This window comes from Somniosus microcephalus, chromosome 18, assembly GCF_052327205.1.
Source record: "Somniosus microcephalus isolate GS21.2 chromosome 18, FLI_Smic_1.0, whole genome shotgun sequence".
In the NCBI taxonomy this organism is placed as follows: Eukaryota; Metazoa; Chordata; class Chondrichthyes; order Squaliformes; family Somniosidae; genus Somniosus; species Somniosus microcephalus.
In genome coordinates, this window is record NC_141004.1 from 26,028,455 (window position 1) to 26,052,378 (window position 23,924).

Sequence of the window (23,924 nt, forward strand, 5' to 3'; positions counted from 1 at the left end):
TTTAAGGTGAGCCCTTGGACTGAAGACTCACCAAACCTCTTTCCTCAGCAGAAATCAGATGGCTGCTGCATCTGAGAATGCAGCAGCCATTCTGTCATCTCTGCCGTTGAGGTGAGGCACCTCTGGATCCCTAAGGGTTGAAGCCTGCAGAAAGAAGCAAAGGTAAGGAAACTTTTTCTAACTCTTTACACTCACCTCTCATACTTACCTCTCCACACTTGCACCCATCATTCACCTCCACAGCGAACTTTTCGATCCCTCTCACTCCCGCAGACCCCCTGCTCGCCTCGCGAGGTTCACAGCCGTCGGGAAGCCCGCACTTGCAAGGGCAAAATAGGGATAAGCCTCTTAACTGCCTGTTAACTACCTGTTAACAGGCAATTAATTGGCTGTAATCCTCTTCCCGCCTCGAGGAGATGGGTCTATGCGTGAGTCGGGGACCCGCCTCCCGGGAAGATGGCACGGAGACGGGTTGGGGGCGGGTTCGGTACCCGCTCCCTGTTTCTGCCATTTTCCCGGCAGTCCCGCCTCCATACCCGCCTCCCCAGGGCTGGCAAAATTCCCCCCTTACCTTTGTCTCTAAGGCCCCGTACTCCAGTGTTATGCTTTAAAATTGCTGTGACACTTGGTGACATTTTCAATGGGAAGTGAAACTTCAATCAGAAGGCAGTAGCTGCGGCATACACGACCTTCTCATGAAAATGCATGATGTCGCTGCAGGGGAACCTTATCCTTAAAATATAAACAGAAAATGCTGGAAATACTCAACAGGCCAGACAGCATCTGTGGAGAGAGAAACAGAGTTAACGTTTCAGGTCAGTGATCTTTCGGAAACGTTAACTCTGTTTCTCGCTCCACAGATGCTGCCTGACCTGCTGAGTATTTCCAGCATTTTCTGTTATACTTCAGATTTCCAGCACCTGCAGTATTTTGTCTTTTGGATGAGACTGTCCCGTCTGCCCTCTCAGGTGGACGTAAGAGAATCCACGGCACTATTTCGAAGAAGAGCAGGGAGTTATCCCTGGTGTCCTGGCCAATATTTATCCCTCAATCAACGTCACTAAAAAAAAAATTACCTGGTCATTATCACATTGCTGTTTGTGGGAGCTTGCTGTGCGCAAATTGGCTGCCGGGTTTCCTACATTACAGCAGTGACTACACTTCAAAAAGTACTCATTGGCTATAAAGCGCTTTGGGACGTCTGGTGGTTGTGAAAGGTGCTATAGAAATGCAAGTCTTTTTTTCTTTCTTTCCATTAAAATGTCCATAATCAGCAGTTTTCCATCATGACAATAAAGGAGGATTGTGAAGCATCAATACAGGCACATTTATTTTCCTTTATTACCTTCAGCATTGTGTGGCGGGAGTTCAGACGAATAAAGCTGTCCTTTGATAAATTGCATGTCCTTGAGGATTTAAGAGCCGGCCAGTAGATAATTGTATTTTGCTTTATTTTTATCTGAGTATATTAGGTTTTCACTTCACTCTGGCGTGGCCGCGTTTTGTTAATAATCAATTTCATCAACTTATCACCACAAGATTCTATTAACTTGCTGGGTTATGGAGAAAAAGCTGGGGTGTGGGACTAAATTGGACAGCTCTTTCAAAGAGCTGGCACAGGCACGATGGGCCGAATGACCCCCTTCTATGATCCTATGAAGTGCGACAACCCACCACTTCTGTGATCTGACAGGGGTCTCACAACTAGACAGTGCTTCAGAAGCCCGTTGTGTTTCCTGTGGCCCGGGATTCATAAAAAGGCAGATGTTTCTACACGGTCGCTATGGCAACTGCACTGCCCTGGGGAAGCTGCAGCTCGTGCTGAGCAGCTCTGATGCTGATAGTGGCTCAATTAAAGGAACATGCTTTACAAGCACAACCCAGGTTAAAATAAGCACTCCCATCTGGGTCGATAATACTTTTTTCCCTGCAAAGATAAATCATAAACCCCATCGGCAAGGATTATTTCCCACTGGCCAGGATCACTTTCCCTGTAGTAAACATACGCCTCGCTTATGATGAGCATCCTTAGTACTGCAGATGAAAATAAAAAGTGCAGATGCTGCAAATAAGAAAAACAAAACAAAAGAAATGTTAGAAATACAGATCAAGCTCATAAAATAAGCATCTGAAAATAAAAGGGGCAGGTTAACATTTCAGGTTTCACAGACTGTGTGTATTTTCAGTATTTTCTGTTCTTTATACAACATTGCTTCCTCAGCGCTGCATACAATCTATTCATTTTCAGATTGTGCTTTATATGTAACAAAATCTCACTACTTCAGGCTGAAGCTTTGTTGAAATGTAGGAACATGGGCATGGAGTCCACCATCTATGCTGCTTGTAGTCCACGAGCAACTTCAAAAAGCTTGACAGACTTCCAGGAAAGAAAGAACGAAAGATTTGCATTTATACAGCGCCTTTCATAACCACCGGACGTCCCAAAGCACTTTACAGCCAATGAAGTACTTTTTGAAGTGTAGTCACTGTTGTAATGTAGGAAACGCGGCCACCAATTTGCGCACAGCAAGCTCCCACAAACAGCAATGTGATAATGATCAGATAATCTGTTCTTTTAGTGATGTTGATTGAAGGATAAATATTGGCCAGGACACCGGGGATAACTCCCTTGCTCCTCTTCAAAATAGTGCCATGGGATCTTTTACATCCACCTGAGAGAGCAGACGGGGCCTCAGTTTAACGTCTCATCCTGAAAGATGGCACCTCCGACAATGCAGCACCCCCTCAGCACTGCACTGGAGTATCGGCCTAGATTTTTGGTGCTGCAAGTCCCTGGAGTGGGACTTGAACCCACAACCTTCTGACCCAGAGACAAGAGTGCTACCCACTGAGCCACAGCTTAAAATGAGAGTGTCGAACAGCATTGGAAAAAGATGGAAAAGGTTATCTAAACTAGCTTTGGACTCACTAAAAGTTGTTGCACTATTTGAATTAAGCTAAAGCAAACAAATCCAATAATTGACCATGTGATAGGAGATAAATGTGTTTGCTTGTAAAAGCCCAAAGAAAAAGCTGATTTTGTTTTCCATGGACTCTTGTTTTCAGGATCTGCGCCAGTCCAGCTCAAACTTGTACAGTGGCGCTGATGTGGAACCATTCAACAGCGCACTAAAACGACTGCTACTAGCCTATGCTCACTGGAATAGGAGAATTGGCTACTGTCAAGGTTACATAATACCAGCAGCAGTCATTCTGAAGGTGATGGAAAGAGATGAGGGAGATGCATTAAAGGTAGGTTACAACACTCTTGAAATACCTTACGTCATTAGAAACATCGCAAAATCATCCATTATTTTAGATTTTCCCATTTTCTGGCTCATTTCCTCTCCCCACCTTGTGGTTGCCTGACGTTACCCAACGTCCTCCAGCTGCGGGCTAGGGGAGGCCTTCATGCAGCAGGGTAATGACTTTTACCAAAACCTGTACATCTCCTTGCTCAACAACAGCAACCTGTATTTATATAGCGCCTTTAACATAGCAAAACACGTGCCCAGGCGCTTCACAGGAGCGTTATCAAACAAAATGATATGGAGATATTAGGACAGGTGACCAAAACTTGAACAAAGAGGAGTTACATAGATGCAACCACTGAAGGGGGAGGGGGGATGGAGATAGAGGAGTACATATCCCCCTCCCAAGTTTTTGGACCTAGATTATGTCCCCTTCTTCCCTTCCCTCATTCCAAATAGTGGAATTTCTTTAATGTCTCCACCATTGCACCCCGCCCCCCAACTCATTTATGTGCGGTTACCCCTCGAACCAGTTAACGAGCTTCACAAGCAGTGGGACCAAGTGGTTCAAGATGGTGTCAGTTTTCTACTCGGTCAGACCTACATTTCCTGCAAGTCCACCAAATTAGCATCTGAATATCATCTGAAACACTGCCTGGCTCAAATTCAAGAACAATCTTTCTCTGTGCTTTTGGCATCTGCCAGATCCATTGGAAAAAAAATCAGCCAGTAGATGGGAAAACTTAAAATCTGCACATAAATGCAATGCACCACATGAGAATCACAGCAAACACACTGAAAATGTAAAGATTAACAGGAAATTGTATGGCAGAGTAATGCTTGCTAATACTTCAATGTGAATTCCTGATTCATCTTTAAAATGCTGTGCTAAACTGAACAGGGACTGCAGAGGGAATGACCCATTCCTTTGTCCAATATCGTCAATTTTTGTTTTAAGGATTACCTTTTAACTTTTGTAGGGGTCCAGAGATCAAGGACATGTAAATTTGGCCGTTTTTTTGGGGGCGCTAACCGGTCTACTAAGGCCCCAATGTGGCAGGCAGGAAGTACGCGAACATTTCCAACCAGAAGTGCGCCGGCTACCATATTGGGAAAAATATCACACAGTGCCCATGCCGGAGACTGGCGTTAGGCACCTTATTTGCACGCGCAAAAGACCTAACGCCTGTCTGAGGCCCCTACTGCAAGATTGGTTTACCTCAGTAAAACCAGACCTTGGGCCTGCCTGCTACCAAAAAGATAAGTTTTTGGAATGTACTTACCTGAATGTGGAGCTGGGAAGAGCAGGAGTGTTTGTCCCAAACCTACATTTAAAGAACGCGGGCGGCTGCTCAACCACCGCCCCACCAACCCCCCCTCACCCCCCCCCGTCGAGCACCACCCCATGCCTCTCCCCGGCTCCTATATCCCAACCCCCGGCCTCTCATTCCCCTCCCGGCCCTCCTATATCCCGATCCTTGGGGCTGGATTTTGTCAATGGGGAGCTTTTGGAGGCGGGACTCCAACTTGTCGGGTTTTAGTCCCGCTTCCATCGACTTGTGGCCAACCCACGCTATTTTCCCTTGATTGACCTTGTTAAGCCCGCCCAGCGGGCTTAGGATAATTAAGGGGAAGCCGGTTACAGAGAACGTCAGCATATGACATTTCATCTGAATTGTCATTGTTTGACAGTTCTTTTGTGAGCAGAAATTAGATGGTTGTTGCATCGGAGAATGCAGCCGCCATCTGTCATCTCTGCCAGTGAGATGCGAGAGTCTCCACATCCCCAACGGTTGAAGTCTGCAGGAAGAAACAAAGGTAAGTAAACATTTTCTATCACTTTCCACTCACCTCACACACTTACCTCGCCACACTTTCACTTACCTCCACAGCGCACTTTTGACCCCCGCAGACCCACTGCTCGTCTCGGTGACCCTGGCGTGGTTTCCCGACGTCGGGAAGCCTGCGCCTCTGGTGGAAAAATGGGGATAATCCTTTTAACTGCCTGTTAACTACCTGTTAACAGGCAGTTAAGTGGCTGTAATCCCCTTCCCACCTCGTGGAGACGGGACCCGACGCGGGTCGGCTACCCGCCTCCCGGGAAGATGGCACGGAGGCGAGTTGGGGGCGGGATGGGTACCCGTCCCCCAGATTCTGCCATTTTCCCGGCAGTCCCGCCCTCCCCAGGGCTGGCGAAATCGCCCCCTTGGTCTCTGATTCCACCCCTCCCCCCCAATCTCTGGCCTCGAATCTCCTGAGACCCCAGCCCTCACTTACCCGATTTTCGCTGACTCCATCAGCTGGCCCTTCACAGGGGGCACCTCGAGCCTCACCATTCAGGCACAGAGATCGTGCCCAGCGTCCCACTGCAATGAGCAAGCCCGGATTTTCTACCGCATAGCATCATCATTTTTTTTTGGGCCAATATTTTTCTTGGTGTAGATAAAGTATCTTGTGGGATTCTACTGTCAAAATGTTTTATTCAAATCACTGCTGGGTTGCATGGCTAAGGGCTTTGATCATCAGAGTGGGAAATTGCCAGTGACGTGTTCACCAACTGAAATGATTCCCTGCATCTATCTGTAAACCAGTCACAACACAGACACCGCACAGATCCAGACTGCAGCTCTCCCTCTCATTCACTGAAACATCTACTTTGCATCAGCGGGAACGGTAACATAATGGTTAGCTTATTAAGCTAATAATCCAGAGGTTTGGACCTAATGATCCAGAGATGTGAGTTCAAATTCCACCACTGCAGCGGGGAATTTAAATTCAGTTAATTAAATAAATCTGGAACTAAAAGCTAATATCAGTAATGGTGACTGTGAAATTATCGGATTGTCATAAAAACCCATCTGGTTCACTAATGTCCTTTAGGGAAGGAAATCTGCCATCATTACACAGGAAACTTTCTGGTATCCGGCACTGACGGGACCGAGCTGGTGCCGTTAGATCAAAACTGCCGTATAAACCAGCAGCAATGTTAAAACATACAGAGCTTTTCAGCTCCGTGTGAATCAACAAACCCTGTTGCTTAGCAACAGCTTCAAAACAGTCGGCTGCAGCTGCCAGTCTCTAGCTGAAGCTATTGCTTAGCTACAGACCTTGCAGAGCCTGACTGGGAAAAAAAAAGCAACGAGAAGTAAAAAAACTTATAGAAAACGGCTCCTGAATTTTGCCGGTAGAGAGAGCTTTCCGGACTTTTAACCTCCGGTTAAACGAAAGTTTCCTGTATGTGACTCCACGGGGTTGACTTTTAATCACCCTCTGAAATGGCCTAGCAAGGCAGTTCACCACCACCTTCTCAAGGGCAGTTAGGGATGGGCAATAAATTCTGGCCTTGCCAGTGATGCCCACGTCCCTGGAACGAATATAAAATAAATACTGTTTTAGCATCATTGGATTACTAAAAGTAGATAGGAAAATAAAAATGACACTGTTCAGTTTCATAGGAACAGGAGTAGGCCCTTCAGCCCCTCGAGCCTGTTTTACCATTCGATCAGATCACGGCTGATCTGTACCTCAACTCTATTTACCCATAGAAACATAGAGGATAGGGGCAGGAGTAGGCCATTCGGCCCCTCGAGCCTGTTCCGCCATTTAATGAGATCATGGCTGATCATCCAAATTCAGTACCCTCTCCCCATATCCCTTGATCCATTTAGCCTTAAGAAATATATCCAACTCCTTCTTGAATATATTTAATGGATTGGCCTCTACTGTCTTCTGTGGTAGAGAATTCCACAGGTTCACCACTCTCTGGGTGAAGAAACTCCTCATCTCAGTCCTAAATGGCTTACCCCTTATCCTTAGACTGTGACCCCTGGTTCTGGACTCCCCTGCCATCGGGAACATCCTTCCTGCATCTAGTCTGTCTAGTCCTGTTAGAATTTTATAAGTTTCAATGAGATCCCCTCTCATTCTTCTAAACTCTGGCGAATACAAGCCCAATTGACCCAATATCTCTTCATATGTCATTCCTGCCATCCCAGGTATCAGTCTGGTGTTTCTATGTTTCTATTTACCCGCCTATGATCCATATTCCTCAATGCTCTTATCGAACAAAAATATATTGATCTAAGTCTTGAAAATTTCAATTGACCCAACACTCCAGCCTTTCGGGGGGAGACAGTTCCAGATTGCTTTGAGTGAAAAAGTGCTTTCTGATTTTACCCCTGAATGACCTAACTCTAATTTTAAGATTGTGCCCCCTTGTTTTGAAATCCCCCACCAAAGGAAATAGTTTCTCTGTATCTACCCTATTGAATCCCTTTATCACTTTAAATACCTCGCTAGATCAGCCCTCTGAGTACAGTTCTCCAGATGGAGCCTGACCAAGGCTGTGTATAACTCGAGCATCACTTCCTCCCCTTTATATTCCGGTCCCCTTGAAATAAAGGCCAACCTTCCATTAGCCTTTTTGATAAAAAATCAATGACCTGGACTTGGGTATACAGGGCAAAATTTCAAAGCTTACAGATGATACGAAACTCGGAAATGTAGTAAACAGTGAGGAGGATAGTAACAGACTTCAAGAGGAAATAGACAGATTGGTGAAGTGGGCAGACATATGGCAGACATATGGCAGATGAAATTTAACGCAAAGATGTGTGATGTGATTCGTTTTGGTAGGAAGAATGAGGAGATGCGATATGAACTAAATAGTACAAATTTTAACGGGGGTGCAGGAACAGAGAAACCTGGGACTGTATGTAGACAGGTCTTTGAAGGTGGCAGGACAAGTTGCGAAGGCTGTTAAAAAGGCATATGGGATCCTGGGCTTTATCAATAGAGGCATCGAGTGCAAAAGCCAGGAAGTTATGCTAATCCTTTATAAAACACTGGTTAGGCCTCAGCTGGGGTATTGTGGCCTATTCTGGGCACCTCACTTTAGGAAGGATGTCAAGGCCTTGGAGAGGGTGCAGAGGAGGTAGACTAGAATGGTATCAAGGATGAAAGACTTCAGTTATGTGGCGAGACTGGAGAAACTGGGTTTATTCTCCTCAGAGCAGAGATGGTTTAGGGGGGATTTAAAAGAGAGGTTCAAAATCATAAAGTGTTTTGATATTGTAAATAAGGAGAAACTGTTTCCATGGCAAAAGGGTTGGTAACCAGAGGACACAGGTTTAAGATAATTGGCAAAAGAACCAGCGGGGAGATGAGGAGAACTTTTCTTACGTAATGAGCTGTTATGATCTGGAATACACGGCCTGAAAGGGTGGTGGAAGCAGATTTAATACTAACTTTCAAAGGGGAATTGGATATATATTTAATGGGGAGAAAATTGCAGGACTATGGGGACAGAGCAGGGGAGTGGGACTAATTGGAAAGCTCTTTCAAAGAGCTGGCACAGCCCCTGACCCTGAGCACGGGGGCCCCACAAGGATGTGTGCTGAGCCCCCTCCTCTACTCCCTCTTCACCCACGACTGTGTGGCTGTTAATGGTTCCAACACCATCATCAAGTTTGCAGATGACACCACGGTAGTAGGCCAGATCACCAACAACGATGAGTCAGCCTACAGGGAGGAGGTCCAGCATCTCGTGAAGTGGTGCGCCAACAACAACCTGGCCCTTAACACCAAGAAAACAAAGGAAATAATCGTGGACTTCAGGAAGTCCAAAGGCGGAAGTCACACCCCCATCCACATCAATGGGGCGGAGGTGGAAAGGGTGGCCAGCTTTAAGTTCCTCGGAGTCCACATCACGGAAGACCTCTCCTGGTCCCTCAACACCTCCTCTCTGGTGAAGAAGGCCTAGCAGCGCCTATATTTCTTGAGGAGGCTGAAGGGATGTAATCTGTCACCCCTGATCCTCTCTAACTTCTACCGCTGCACTATAGAGAGCATCCTGACAAACTGTATCACGGTATGGTACGGCAGCTGTAGCTCCCATGACCGGAAAGCCCTGCAGCGGGTAGTCAAAACTGCCCAACGCATTACCGGCACCCGGCTACCAACCATAGAACATATATATCAGAAACGCTGCCTACGGAGGGCACGGTCCATCATCAAAGACCCTACCCACCCCAGCCACAGTCTGTTCGCCCTCCTACCATCTGGAAGACGCTACAGATGCATTCGCACCCGTATGACCAGATTTAGGAACAGCTTCTTTCCCAGGGCTGTCATCCTACTGAACTCCACAAATAAACTCTAAAGCCTGCACATCTGCCGATGCACTTTATTATGGTCATATTTATGCTAATATATATGTACAAATGTATGTTGAAATGTTTAAGTGTCCTAATCCAAATTGTACACTCCCGGGAGCCGCAAGCCTACATTTCGTTGTACTGCACTTGTGCACTAACAATGACAATAAAAGTTGATTTGATTTGATTTGATTGATTTGAATGGCCTCCTTTTGTGCTGTATCATTCTATGATTCTATGATTACTTTATGTACCTGTGCACTAGCTTTTAGTGATTTGTGTACACGAACACCTAAATCATTTTACTCCCCCACAGTTCCTATTCTCTCACCATTGAGAAAATATTCCAATTTGTTGTTCTTGGATCCAAAGTGAACTACAGGAAACTCTTTTTTATCCGGCACCAACAGGACCGGCGTGGTGCCGGTTTATCAAGAAGTCCGGATTACAGAGAGGTATAGTGAAAGGTATGAGAGCTCCGTACACAGCAACAAATCCAGGCTTCCCTGTTGCTTAGCAACAGGTGCAGGAACTCCGGCCACAACATCCAACCGTCCCTGTTGCTTAGCAACAATGCAGGAACCCAGCCACAAGATCCAAGCGTCCCTGTTGCTTAGCAACAGGTGCAGGAACCCGGCCACAGATCCAGGAACGGCCACTAATATGAAGTAAAACTTACCTGAACCTACTCCTGAATTTTGCCGGTTAACAGAGATTTCCAGTTATTTAAGTGCCGGTAAATCGAGAGTTTCCTGTACTTCACATTTCTCCACATTACATAAGAAATAGGAGCAGGGGTCGGCCATTTGGTCCTTCGAGCCTGCTTCACCATTCAATAAGATCATGGCTGATCTTCTACCTCATCTCTACTTTCCTGCACTATCTCCATATCCCTTGATTCCCTTAATATTCAAAAATCTATCGATCTCTGTCTTGAATATACTCAACGACTGAGCCTCCACAGCCCTCTGGGGTAGAGAATTCCAAAGATTCACCACCCTCTGAGTGAAGAAATTTCTCCTCATCTCAGTCCTAAGTAACCGACCCCTTATTCTGAGACTGTGACCCCTGGTTCGAGACTCCCCAGCCAGGGGAAACATCCTCCCTACATCTACCCTGTCAAGCCCTGTAAGAATTGTGTATCTTTCAATGAGATCACCTCTCATTTTTCTAAACTCTAGAGAATATAGGCCTAGTCTACTCAATCTCTCCTCATTGAACTCCATCCGCCACAGTTTTGCTCATTCATTTAATCTCTCCATGCCCCATTTCAACTTCCTGTGCCCATCTATGAAACTTACTGTACCTCCTAACTTTGTGTAACCTGCAAATTTGGATATGCAACTTAATTCCTTCATTCAAGTCATTGATGTATATGGAGAAAATGTGAGACTCCAGTGCAGATCCCTGGGGAACACCACATCCCAACAATCAGAGAACATTTGCTTTATCCCTAATCTCTGTCTCCTATCTTACAACCTATTTTGCAAGGTTGACTCCAATACCGTGCACTTTCCTTTTTCCTCATAATCTCTTGTGCGGAACCTTATCAAATGTCTTCTGGAAGTCTATATAGACAACATCCATAGACACTCCCCTATCAATCATGCTAGTGACCTCCTCAAAAAATTCAGCTAATTAGTCAGACATGACTTACCCTTCACAAATCCATGCTGACTCTCTCTGATCAGCTCATATTTGTGCAAGTGCTCAGTCACTCTGTCCCAGATGATAGATTCCAGTAACTTCCCCACAGCTGATACAACAACACAAAATGCTGATCAGGCAGCATCGTGGAGAGAAAAACAGAATTAACGTTTCAGGTCGATGACCCTTCATCAGAACTGGAAAAAATTAGAGAAGTAACAGATATAGATACATAGAAGATAGGAGCAGGAGTAGGCCATTCGGCCCCTCGAGCCTGTTCCGCCATTTAATGAGATCATGGCTGATCATCCAAATTCAGTACCCTGTCCCTGCTTTCTCCCCATATCCCTTGATCCCTTTAGCCTTAAGAAATATATCTAACTCCTTCTTGAATATATTTAATGAATTGGCCCCAACTGCCTTGTGTGGTAGAGAATTCCACAGGTTCACCACTCTCTGGGTGAAGAAATTCCTCCTCATCTCTGTCCTAAATGGCTTACCCCTTATCCTTAGACTGTGACCCCTGGTTCTGGACTCCCCTGCCATCGGGAACATCCTTCCTGTATCTAGTCTGTCTAGTCCTGTTAGAATTTTATAAGTTTCAATGAGATCTCCTCTCATTCTTCTAAACTCTAGCAAAAATAAGCCTAATCGATCCAATCTCTCCTCATACGTCATTCCTGCCATCCCAAGTATCAGTCTGGTGAATCTTTGCTGCACTCTCTCCATGGCAAGAACGTCCTTCCTCAGATAAGGTGACCTTGCTCCTGTACTCGAATCCTCTCGCTATGAAGGCCAACATACCATTTGCCTTCTTAACCGCCTGCTGCACCTGCATGCTTACCTTCAGCAACTGGTGCACAAGGAGACCCAGGTCTCGTTGCACTTCCCATTTTCCTAATCTATTGCCATTCAGATAATAATCTATCTTCTTGTTTTTGTCACCGAAGTGGATAACCTCGCATTTATCCACATTATACTGCATTTGCCATGCATCTGCCCAATCACCCAACCTGTCCAAATCATACTGGAGTTTCTCTGCATCCTCCTCACAGCACACATGCCCACCCAGCTTTGTGTCATCTGCAAACTTGGAGATATTACATCTAGTTCCCTCGTCTAGATCATTTATACATATTGTGAATATTTAAGCAAGTGCAGGGCAGGGAAAAGGAGGAGAGGAGGAAAGAACAAAGGGAAGGTCTGTGATAGGCTGGAAGGCAGGAGAGATTAAAAGACGAAAGGGATGATGGTGCAAGGCAAAAGGAGATGGTAATGGGACAAGTTAAGAAACAAAAGATGACTCGAGATGAGGTGTAAATGGCAATGGCAGAATCATTAACTGCTGCCATGTGAGAGAGAAAAAGAAAACACAGGGGCCAAGGGCCTAGTCTGAAATTGTTGAACTCGATATTGATGTTATGTCTGACATTGGTGATAGGTACTCGATTGCCTTGGCCTGAGCACATGGAGTTTGATAGTGCTGTTATCGTTGTATTATGTCTGACGTTGGATATAGGTATTCGATTGCTTTTGCCTGGGAGAGTGTTTGGCCCTAATCCCCAAGCCTTACCCCCAGAGTGGCAGGATGCACATGTGGCTCAGCCAGCCAACCCTCAAGCAGATATTGTGCCTCAGCCTGCTCTTCACCAGTCCCCACTTCGGCCTGCTCTTCACCAGTCCGCACCTCGGCCTGTCCGTACACGCTCTCGCCCTGGCCACCTACAGGACTTTGTCCCTATATTTCATGTTTGAAATTCTGTGAGGGGGGAGGAAATGTTATGTCTGACATTGGTGATAGGTACTCGATTGCCTTGGCCTGAGCACATGGAGTTTGATAGTGCTGTTATCGTTGTATTGTGTCTGACATTGGATATAGGTATTCGATTGCTTTTGCCTGGGAGAGTGTTTTTGGATCAGCCATTAAAAGCAACATGAACTGAGCTCTACATACGGCCTCTGGATTATCTTTGCAAACGCAACAATTGAGTCCAGAAGGCTGTAAAGTGCCTAATCGAACAGCTGATGTTTAACTAACAGATGTGCAGTTACCTGGTTTCTCCCTCCCTCCCTTCTTAAAACATTTTAAATTTTCCAATCCAATGGCATAATTTCTGAATCTAGAGAGCTTTGGAAAATTATGACTAACGTATTTACACACTCTTCACCTTTTGATACCCTGGCGTGGAAACCATCAGGTCCTGAAGATTTGTCTATCTTAAATCCATTATTTTCTCCAATATGTTTTTCATACTTATATTAAATCCAGTAACTTCCTCTCCTTGACTAATTTAACAAGTCTGCCATTTCATTGTAGTCTTTAATGGGCCCACATTCGCCTTTAACACTCTCTATAATATATTTATAAAAACTGTGACTGTTAGCTTTGATATTCCTCACAAGTTTTTTTTACATATTCTCTTTTTTGCACCTCTTGTTACTTCCTTTGTATCCCTTTTGTTGCTTTTTGTAGCTCTCCCAGTCCACTGGAATTGCACTTTACCTTGCATTTGTGTAAGCCTATCCTTTTAGATTGATCCTGCCTCGTACCTTGTTTGTTGACCATGGTTGCTTATCTGCACAGGTGGAGCTTTTGCCTTTTAGGGGGGTGTACCAAATACTTCTTTGAGTACTTCCATCTCTGAATTCCTGTACATTGACACTACACCATGCAAAAAATTGTACATCAAAGCTATTTGATTCTGCTTCTGCTGTAGTGTATTACAGGAAGAGGTTTTAATTTTATCTAAAGCCTTTTTCTGAAATAGACTTGTTCCTTGAGTAAAGCAGCCTCTTTTGGCATTTAATTCCCAGGAGCAGTGGGTTTTCAGTTTGAGCCAGATCCCGAGCAGAGTTTAAGAAAATTGTGAATGTTGGAAATTTGAAATGGAAATAGAAAATGCTGGAAATGCACAGCACGTTCGTCAGCTTCTTAACGAGAAGATAGCTTAATGCTTTGATTGTGATCTTTCTTCAGAATTGGCCAGTCCAGCCTGAGGGTCTCACCCCAAAAATAAACTATTTTCCTCTTTCAAATGCTGTCTAACCTGCTGTGCATAAACCCTGAAGACAGTTGCCAGATGTAAGCTTGTTCAGTGGGCACTGTGACTGTGCCTTATTCCTTTATACGTAAAATGTGGACGCTTTGCTATACTGGTGCTATGACTGAATCAAAACCATTCTATTTGAGTCATTTAATGTTTGAAAGAGAGCTGAGAGCATCGATTAGCATTGGTCTGTGACAGTGACCATTTTTTCAAACGTGGTAATCTTACATCGAATCACTCGTGGTACGTCATGTGCTGGAGGGTTTTCTGTGTTATTCCTGTGTTCCTGGTTATTACGTACATAGGATATACGGCACAGAAACAGGGCATTCAGCCCAACCAGTCCATGCCAGCGTTTAATCTCCACTCGAGCCTCCTCCCGTCTTTCCTCATCTAACTCTATCAGCGTAACCCTCTATTCCCTTCTCCCTCATGTGCTTGTCCAGCCTCCCCTTAAATGCATCGATACTATTCGCTTCAACACTCCCTGTGGTAGCGAGTTCCACATTCTCACCACTCTTTGGGTAAAGAAGTTTCTTCTGAATTCCCTATTGGATTTCTTGGTGACTATCTTATATTGGTAGCCTCTAGTTTTGCTCTTCTCCACAAGTGGAAACACTCTCTCTGTATCCACTCTATCAAAACCTTTCATAATTTTAAAGACCTCTATTAGGTCACCCCTCAGCCGCCCTAGAGAATCGCAGCCTCCTTATGCACTGCTCCTCAGAGAGCTGCAGCTATATTGCCCTGGGCCTATATACTCTGTTAGGAGGGCATGGATCCCTTCTATCTGATCTCCGGCAGCTCCAGCTCTGTTTGCAGCTTCCTCCTGTTGCTCCTCCTCACCTCCTGGTCCTGGAGCCAGAGTGGAATTGTCAGAAGGATCCCCACAAAGAAAAAAGTGCCTTGCCAGAAGCCTCTTTAGAGTTCAGCACATTGTACGGCCGCTGCAAGCAGTCTGAAATCATCTAAGTAACAAAGACAAAAATCACTATTACAAGCAAAATATTTCCCAAACCTTTGCAATGTTTAGCTTCGAGCAGGTGAAGGTCCCTTTAAAAAAAAAACACTGGAAACAGCTGCCTCCTAACTTGTACCACATCTGGTTTACAGGGGGTGGGTGATGAATTGTTGGTAGCAAAACGGGCAGAGATGAAAATGGTTTTGGGGTCCTAGCAACCTAAATTTAATCCTAATTTGCATAAATCAGTGAACTCTCCGCCTGTTTCTGGTCAGAGTTCCAGTGGTGAGTTGGCGGTTTATCTCTTTTCCTGCAATTTTGGTACCACTACTGCCCGTCTTTAGCTGCAAATGGAACGGTAGCGAGACGAAAATTGGCCCCAGTAAGTCCACTGCCAGAAGCAGGGAAACTAACTTATTTTATCAGTCTCATTGTTTTGTGTGAAATATATCTATATCTTTAAGCGTTTTTGATTCCTCGGAAGTGCTGGGTGGCTGTGGCTCAGTGATTTACAAATGGCCGGTTTTATCTGCAGTGTGGTGTGAATTACAGTATGCAGACGACGCTTGTGTCTGCGCTCACTCGGAGGTCGAACTCCAAACTATCGTCAACACCTTCACCGAAGCGTACGAAAGCATGGGCCTTACACTAAACATCCGTAAGACAAAGGTCTTCTACCAACCTGCCCCCGCAACACAGTACAGCCCCCCGATTATCAAAATCCACGACAAGGCCTTAGACAACGTGGACCACTTTCCATACCTCGGGAGCCTACTGTCAACAAGGGCAGACATCGATGACGAAGTCCAATACCGCTTTCAGTGTGCCAGTGTAGCCTTCGGTCGCCTAAGGAAGAGAGTGTTTGAAGACCAGGACCTCAAACCCGGCACTAAGCTCATGGTCTACAGAGCAGCAGTGATACCCGCCCTGCTGTATGCCTCAGAGACATGGACCATGTACAGCAGACACCTCAAAGCACTGGAGAAGTACCACCAACACTGCCTCCGCAAGATCCTGCAAATCCATTGGCAGGATAGGCGCACCAACGTCAATGTTCTTGCTCAGGCCAACATCCCCAGCATCGAAGCTTTGACCACGCTCGATCAGCTCTGATGGACGGGTCATATCGTCCGCATGCCCGATACGAGACTCCCAAAACAAGCGCTCTACTCGGAGCTCCGGCACGGCAAGGGAGCCCCAGGTGGGCAGAGGAAACGCTTCAAGAACACCCTCAAAGCCTCCTTGAAAAAGTGTAACATCCCCACCGACACCTGGGAATCCCTGGCCCAAGACCGCACAAAGTGGAGGAGAAGCATCCGGGAAGGCGCCGAACACCTCGAGTCTCTTCGCCGGGAGCAAGCGGAAGCCAAGCGCAAACAGCGGAAGGAGCGCACGTCAACCCAAGCACCCTACCTACCCGCCCCTTCAACCACCGTCTGCCCCACCTGTGACAGAGACTGTAGACCCGCATTGGACTCATCAGTCACCTGCAGACTCATTTTTAATGTGGAAGCAAGTCATCCTCGATTCCGAGGGACTGCCTAAGAAGAAGAAGGTGAAGTCCTGATTCAAGCAAAATATTTCCTGGTAGACCAGTAGCCTGTTTTTCAGGATGTATTTGTATTTCAATTCCTCGTAGAGCAGGGGAAGAATCTCATGCCTGTGGTCTTGCAGCTCACTTATTAGAGAGCAGATGCTGTTTTTTGTTTGGCCAGTGTTCCGCTTTTTCATTCCCTTCCGCCAATTTATTTTCTTCTTCCCGGAAGCATCGTCACCAGACTGGAGAGGGTGAGCTGCTGACCTGCTCCCTGGCCTCTCTGACGCTTCTTTGCGTCTGCACCAGAGCAGCTCAGGGCGATTGTCTCCTTCCCTGAGCCAGATATGTCAGTCTTATTTCACTTCGAGTATCAAAATCCTGCTTCTGGTTTTGCAATAGGAAATTCTTCCCCGGGGAAGAGAGAAAAAAAATCAGAATTTTTTTCACTCAGAGGGTTGTGAATCTTTGGAATGCTGTACCCCAGAGGGCTGTGGATGCTCAGTCGATGAGTATGTTCGAGGCTGAGATCGATAGATTTTTAGGAATTAAGGGATATGGGGATAGGCGGGAAAGTGGAGTTGATGTAGAAGTTCAGCCATGATCTTATCGAATGGCGGAGCAGGCTCGAGGGGCCGTGTGGCCTACTCCTGCTCCTATTTCTTATCTTCTTCTGTTAACCACTGCCTCCGGAGACCTCCAGTGGTCTAGTGGATAAAGGCACAGAAAGACAGACCATAACATTGGGCATGAAATACCTATTGGGTGCAACACTGATCCATGATTCCATAGCTGAACACTGCAGGACAGACTGCAGCAGCATGGCAACTCTCCAGTTTTCTCCCCACACCCTAAAACGCGGCACTTACGGGCAAGGCACTGCCCAGTGAGTACTGAACTGTACAGATTGAAGGTCTCAGGTTTGATTCCCGATGTGTGGCATGTAAGCTGATCTCCGCAGGATCCTTTGTAGAAGTTGGCACGCTGCAAATGAACTCAGTGCCACTGAACCGAGAAGGCAAAGGGGGGGGGGGGTGTCATTTTGACATTGGGTGATAGTTTAAAATGGGCGGTATCAGATCATCCCGATTTTCATTTCCATTAACTTCAACAGAAAAGAAGATCGGGAGAGATGTATAACATAGGAGCAGGAGGAAGCCATTCAGCCCCTCGAGCCTGTTCCGCCATTCAGTTAGATCATGGCTGATCTGCATCTTAACTCCATCTGCCCGCCTTGGTTCCGTAACCCTTAATACCCTTGCCTAACAAAAGTCTATCAATCTCAGTTTTGAAATTTTCAATTGACCCAACCTCAACAGCTTTTTAGGGGAGAGCTTTCCACTAGCATTGTGTGACTAACTGCTTTCTCACACATAACTAACAGCCTAGCTCTAATTTTAAGGTTATGCTACCTTGTTCTGGACTCTCCCACCAGAGGAACTATTTTATCTCTATCTGCCGTATCAAATCCGTTAAACACCTCAATTAGGTCACCCCTTAATCTTCTACATTTAAGGGAATACAAGTTCAGTCTATCCAACCTGTCCTCATAATTTAACCCTTTTAGCCCCGGTAGCATTCTGATGAATCTGCGCTGCCCCCTCTCCAAGGGTCAGTATATCCTTCCTGAGGTGTGGTGCCCGAAACTGAGCGCAGTGCTCCAGATGGGATCTCTACAGCTGTAACAAAACTTCCACCCCTTTGTATTCCGGCCCTCTTGAGATAAAGGCCAAAATTCTGTTAGCCTTTTTAATTATTTTTTGTACCTGTCCAGTAGGTTTTAGTGATTTCTGTACTTTGAGCCCTAAATCTTTCTGCTCCTCCACAGTTCCTGGCTTCTCACCATTTAGAAAATACTCTGATCTATCTTTCTTAGGTCCAAAGTGGATGACCTCACACTTTCCCACATTAAACTCCATCTGCCACAGTTTTGTCCACTCACTTAATCTATCAATGTCCCTTTGCAACTTTCTGCTCCCATCCACACTAATGGCAGCGGATTCAGGGTGGCTGAATCAGCCAAAGTCAAAATTACCCCCAAAATGCCAGATAAAGTTCCCACTTCCTATCGCTATCCAGTGACTCTTGAAAGTGCATGGGGTCGAGCATCAGATAAGGTTGGAAGAGGGCTCAGTTGTGATGCTGTCCATAGTTGCATAGCCTGGTGACACACATTGTCTCGGTCCACACATGAAGAATGACCACTTGGGCAAGGCACTGGCAAGCCTCTGGAACTGTACCCCAGTAAAAGTCAGTGCCTTCAGGAGAGAAGGGGAGAAAAATGGACTGAAAAACCCACTGCCCGTACTCACGGGGTTACATTTGACTAAAGTGTTAGAATAATGGCGGTAATTTTCAGGCTGATTCACTGTTGGCAGCACATGCCCAAATTTCCAATGTTCACTTTTGGGGTACCGTAGAGTGAAAAGTCAGAAAGTTGCTCCTAATGTGTCTACATCATATACTTTGGTGCATTCTGTACTACAACCACATACTTCATAGGAAAATTTCATTTTTAGCATTAACTCACGTCATATGCTCTTTTTTTTATTTTACTTTCCTCCAAGGTCCTGGTCTATCTACTCGACAGAGTTCTTCCAGACAATTATTTTGCTAACAGTCTCAGTGCTTTGACAGTTGATGTTGCAGTCTTCCATGATCTGTTAAAAATCAAGCTCCCTGAGCTTTCACAACATCTGGACCGCCTCTGCAGAGCAGCCAAGAAAACCAATGATGGTAGGTTCTGAGAAAAAATACAGTGTTCCTCTTGTCATTTAACACATATCAGAATGGTTAATTGGAAAGTATGGTGTTTTCACAAAGTATTGTCAGTTTAACAAGCTGTTTCACCCAGCAAAGCACAATACAGGAAACTCTCGTTTAAACGGCACCTAAATATCCGGAATTCTCTATTAACCGGCAAAATTCATACTCCGAAAACAACACCTCAATAACCGGAAATGTTGCCGAGTCCGAGTCTCCCGCGGTGGCCGAGTTAGTCAGTGGGGGTAGTTCTCCAAACTGCCACTACTCGGCTTCTTGGCACTGTCGGAAGTCCGAACACCTCAATAACAGGAGAGTTTCTTCCGATCCGCCATTTTTCTGTGTGACTCCCGCGCTGCCGGTAGTCTCTTCCAATCCGCCATTTTTCTGTGTGTCTCTCCATCTTTATCGTGAATTATCTCCCTCATCTTGCATTATGGAATTCCCAAAAGTTGGTCCAAGCAAAAGGACTTGGAATAAGTGTACAGTCAACTACAGTACTGTATACAGTCGTTTACTGTATAAGTTTTGTTTTACTGTTAAGTAATTAAAGAGTTATGGATTACCCTCAATTGGCAGTACTGTACTTAATCAAGCATCTTCCACCATCCATTTAACACAACATTCTGTAGGTGAGTACCCAATTACTGTATACTGCACATTTCTTGATTTTTAAATTTTTATTAAAAATAGCCTCGGTAGATAACCCTCTCCGTCATCCGGAATTTTTAATCAACCGGCAACACGCCAGTCCCGTCGGTGCCGGATACCAAAGAGTTTCCTGTATAAAACACAGCATTTTTGTTTTAACATGAAGCATCTTTGCATTGTTCCTAAATACCTGCATGGTGCAGAACTTAGTCATAAAGCCCAGGAAGGTTTCAAGCTTGATCCCTCAGCTGTGTTGAGTTTGTTGATCTCAGGGTGGCAGTAGTGGATTCTACAAGTGGTCTCAATGCCCCTGGGTTAGTGAGAGAGAAAAAAAATTCACCAAATTCACCAAATGTTCTCTCTCCTGATTGCTGCCTAGTGACTATGCTGAGAAGTTAAATGTGTGGACATGGACAAGATTTGGTTTCACTCTTATGCCCCTCAACAGTCAAATGTGGTTTGCCCAAACTCACTCTAGACTCACACATGAAGAATGTCTACTTGGACAAGATGCTACAGAGCTCACATTGATTCAGCAACTTTAGGCAAGGAGAGGAGAAATTTGGGAATAAAATAAATCAAACACTTTGCTGGAATCTGACCTCATGTATTCTCTATAGGGCCCCATATATTGACAGAACTTGGTTCAGCGTAGCATCGTTCCAGGCTTGTTCATCTTTACGTTCCTCCACATGCCCCTTCGCTTATCTTAATTTGAGTTTTCTCGCCACTCCTTAGCCCTTGTTGTACAATGTACCATTTTCAAGGTTCGAAGGTCGCCTATTTCCACGTTTCTTATAACCAACCTGTTGGTACATGGAGCAAATTGGCTTAACCTGCATTTTCCCTCCTTTCCTCCATTTGGCACCTCCTGATATTGCCCAGTTGAGACTGGGAATGCACCATGTGGAGAACTGTGAGGATGAACCCAAATCTTGCCCCTACATGGGGCTATGTTTCAGCACACTTAGATGATGCATGTTCAGACCCAGCAGCATTTTATGTTTTTTTTTTCAACATATTAATTTGTAAGCCACCAGTTCTGCTAAGTACCCCTGGAGTATTCATAAAACAGCTATTTAAAAAAAAATTTATTCATTGATGGGATGTGGGCGTCACTGGCTGGCTAGGCCTGCATTTAGTGCCCATCCCTAATTGCCCTTGAGAAGATGGTGGTGAGCCGCCTTCTTGAACCACTGCAGTCCACATGGTGTAGGTACACCCACAATGCTGTTAGGAAGGGAGTTCCAGGATTTTGGCTATTACCCTCATTTTTTTGACGGTGATGACCCTTCTTGGGGTAGAGTTTTGCAGCATTGAATTCAAACATCCCCATATTTGTTCAGTTTTATCCTCCACTTTATGTCCCCCGCCAGTCCTAGGCCTCTGCTAATGCAGTTTTGGCAGTTAGCTCCCAGCTGTTCAGCAGGCTGGGGGTTTTTTCCCTTCTCTTCCTGTGCATCTGCTCAGTGCCTCTGTGGCAGCACAGTTCCGACATGGCCCTCAGTGAGTGACTGATTGCATGAGCTGCGGTACAGAGATTTGCAAATTGGCTGTTTTGACTGCAGTTTATAGAAAGCCTGATTCAAGCAGAATATTTCTTGGCAAACCAGCTGCGTGTTTATCAGGTTTCATTTGTATTAGGATTCCTTGTAGTGCAGTGGAACGATGCCAAGTGTCTGCGGTCTTGCTGTTCATTTATTACCGTGCAGAAACACTGCACTGACAAGACTTCCTTATGTTATTTAAAGAAAAAAAATTGGCCTTTTTCAATTTTTTTTTTGGCAGGTCTGCTTGCAGTCCTCTACCGATACTGCTCTTCAGCTAGACTCTAGGAGATGCACCAGAATGACTCAGGGTACAAGTGCAGAACGCCCGTCCTTCCATTGTGACGCAGTATTATTGCATAGACCACATCAAATCCTTCACCGAATGTTCACCAAAAAAACCTGCAGGCATACTGAAACAAACCATTAATGGATAGAGTAATAACATCAGTTTTTTTTGGTTAAATTGGTCACCCAGCATAGATTACCACCGGTTAAATCCATGGTGGAATTAGCGAACCAGCATATGCCACTTAACTGCTAAGTTGATTCATTTTTTTTCCTATAGAAACTATTTCAAAATTAGATGTACTGCATTTTTCCCTCTCGTTAATTTTCCCTGTGCCATCAATGGCTCTCTCCATCCAGTCCTTCTCAGCTGGGAATGTGGGTGAATGGACATGCGGCACCATGTCTGTTTCAAACCCAGTGTTACGCTGCCACTTAAAAGAAAAGGAAGAGTAAGAAATGAGTTTGCACTGCCCACAGCCATTTTGTGGTGATAATTGCCACTGCTAGCTCTGTTTCCCCAAATCCTAATCTGTAGTTGTGGACAGGAACAACTTACACTTGTATTGCCCCTTTAATGTAGCGAATCGTCCCAAGACACATCACAAAGGGACAGACTTGAATGAGAGGGGGAGGGTGGGGGTGGAATTAAGGGAGATGACTGGTTGTGCTGAAAAGTGGTCAATTTTGAGGAGGTTTCTGAAGATGGGGAGAGATGCAACAAGATATAGAGGTTAGCGCAAACAGGAAGGCAATAAACACCATGCAAACATCCTCTAAGTTCAGGCTGTTTTATTTTTAAAGAAATATACCTTTGGTGGCAAAATACATTTCAGATCCTTTTCAAAGTGTGAATTTTGTTTCCGAACAGGGAGATGTATGCTGCCGCTTACCAGTGTCGTCACCATGCAGTGGTTTCTGACTCTCTTCACTTCCTGTCTTCCCAAAGAGACCATCCTCCGTGTCTGGGATGCAGTCTTCTTTGAAGGGTCAGAGGTCCTGCTTCGAGTGGCTCTGGCAATCTGGGCTCAACTTGCAGAGTGAGTACCTGCAGTTGTTTGTTTTTACATAAAACCCTGAATCGCAGCAAAATGAAAAGGTGTGAGGAGATTGAATATTCCACCTACCCCGTTATAACCGCTTCCTCCTCTTTCAGTCTCACTGCCTCCTTCAATCAGCATGGTCTGGGTTGCTGCTTTCACTATACTTTCGGCCAGCACTGCTGTGTATCAGTGGCAGGAGCCGCAGGGTGGGAGAGGTCTCCTTGCCTGATTCCTTCATCTGAGTTGATGTGCCAAATCCATTGGCTCATCCACAAATCAGTGGAAAGTGTCCACTGAGGCCACAGTGTATACCCTGGATAATAGGCACGCTACAACAACAACAACAACAACTTGCATTTATATAGCGCCTTTAATGTAGTAAAACGTCCCAAGGCGCTGCACAGGAGTATTTTAAGACAAAAAAATTGACACCGAGCCACATAAGGAGAAATTAGGGCAGGTGACCGAAAGCTTGGTCAAAGAGGTAGGTTTTAAGGTGCATCTTAAAGGAGGAAAGAGAGGTAGAGAGGCGGACCCATAGTGAAAGAGAGCTTCTTACACCATAAATCCTTTCCCCACTTCCATTCTGCAGTGCTTTATGGGAATACCAGATTAACGGGGACAGTTTTCTCACTAAAGTGACATTGTTGTTAAGATCCTGCTATTGCAGCGAAATGGGAAAGGCTGGAACTTTGCATTGGACTTTGCAGAATGCAAGTCCAGGATTCTGCAGTTAGGGCTGCTAGGCAACCCAAAAGACCTAGGGCTGCCTCTGGTTACAAACCCCAAATGACAAGAATCGGGCTTATAGCGAATTTCCACGGCGGGCTGTCCTGCTTGTCTGCCGTAACTTTGACGGAAGAGCCATGGAAATCCCGGCCAAATGGCCATGTTCCCAGGGTTTCCACAGCCCTTCGGCCAGTGTTACAGCAGGCAATCCGGAGAATCGGCAGAGATTCACTCCCATTATCTTTTGTCAGACGCTCGACAAGACAAGAATCGCTTCTTTAACCAACATAATCTTATTGGTCTATCAG

The 23,924-nt window shown here is 45.4% G+C and overlaps 1 protein-coding gene across 1 annotated transcript in view; it reads left to right on the forward strand.

Moving 5' to 3' along the window:
• Positions 1 to 23,924, forward strand: part of LOC147105149 (TBC1 domain family member 30-like) — an 89,529-nt gene that overhangs the window by 42,181 nt on the left and 23,424 nt on the right. Inside the window, exons 5-7 of the mRNA XM_086011751.1 lie at positions 3,067 to 3,252; positions 19,163 to 19,331; positions 22,716 to 22,884. Of these exons, the coding sequence (XP_085867877.1) occupies positions 3,067 to 3,252; positions 19,163 to 19,331; positions 22,716 to 22,884 (524 nt within the window). The remainder of the gene's footprint in view (positions 1 to 3,066; positions 3,253 to 19,162; positions 19,332 to 22,715; positions 22,885 to 23,924) is intronic.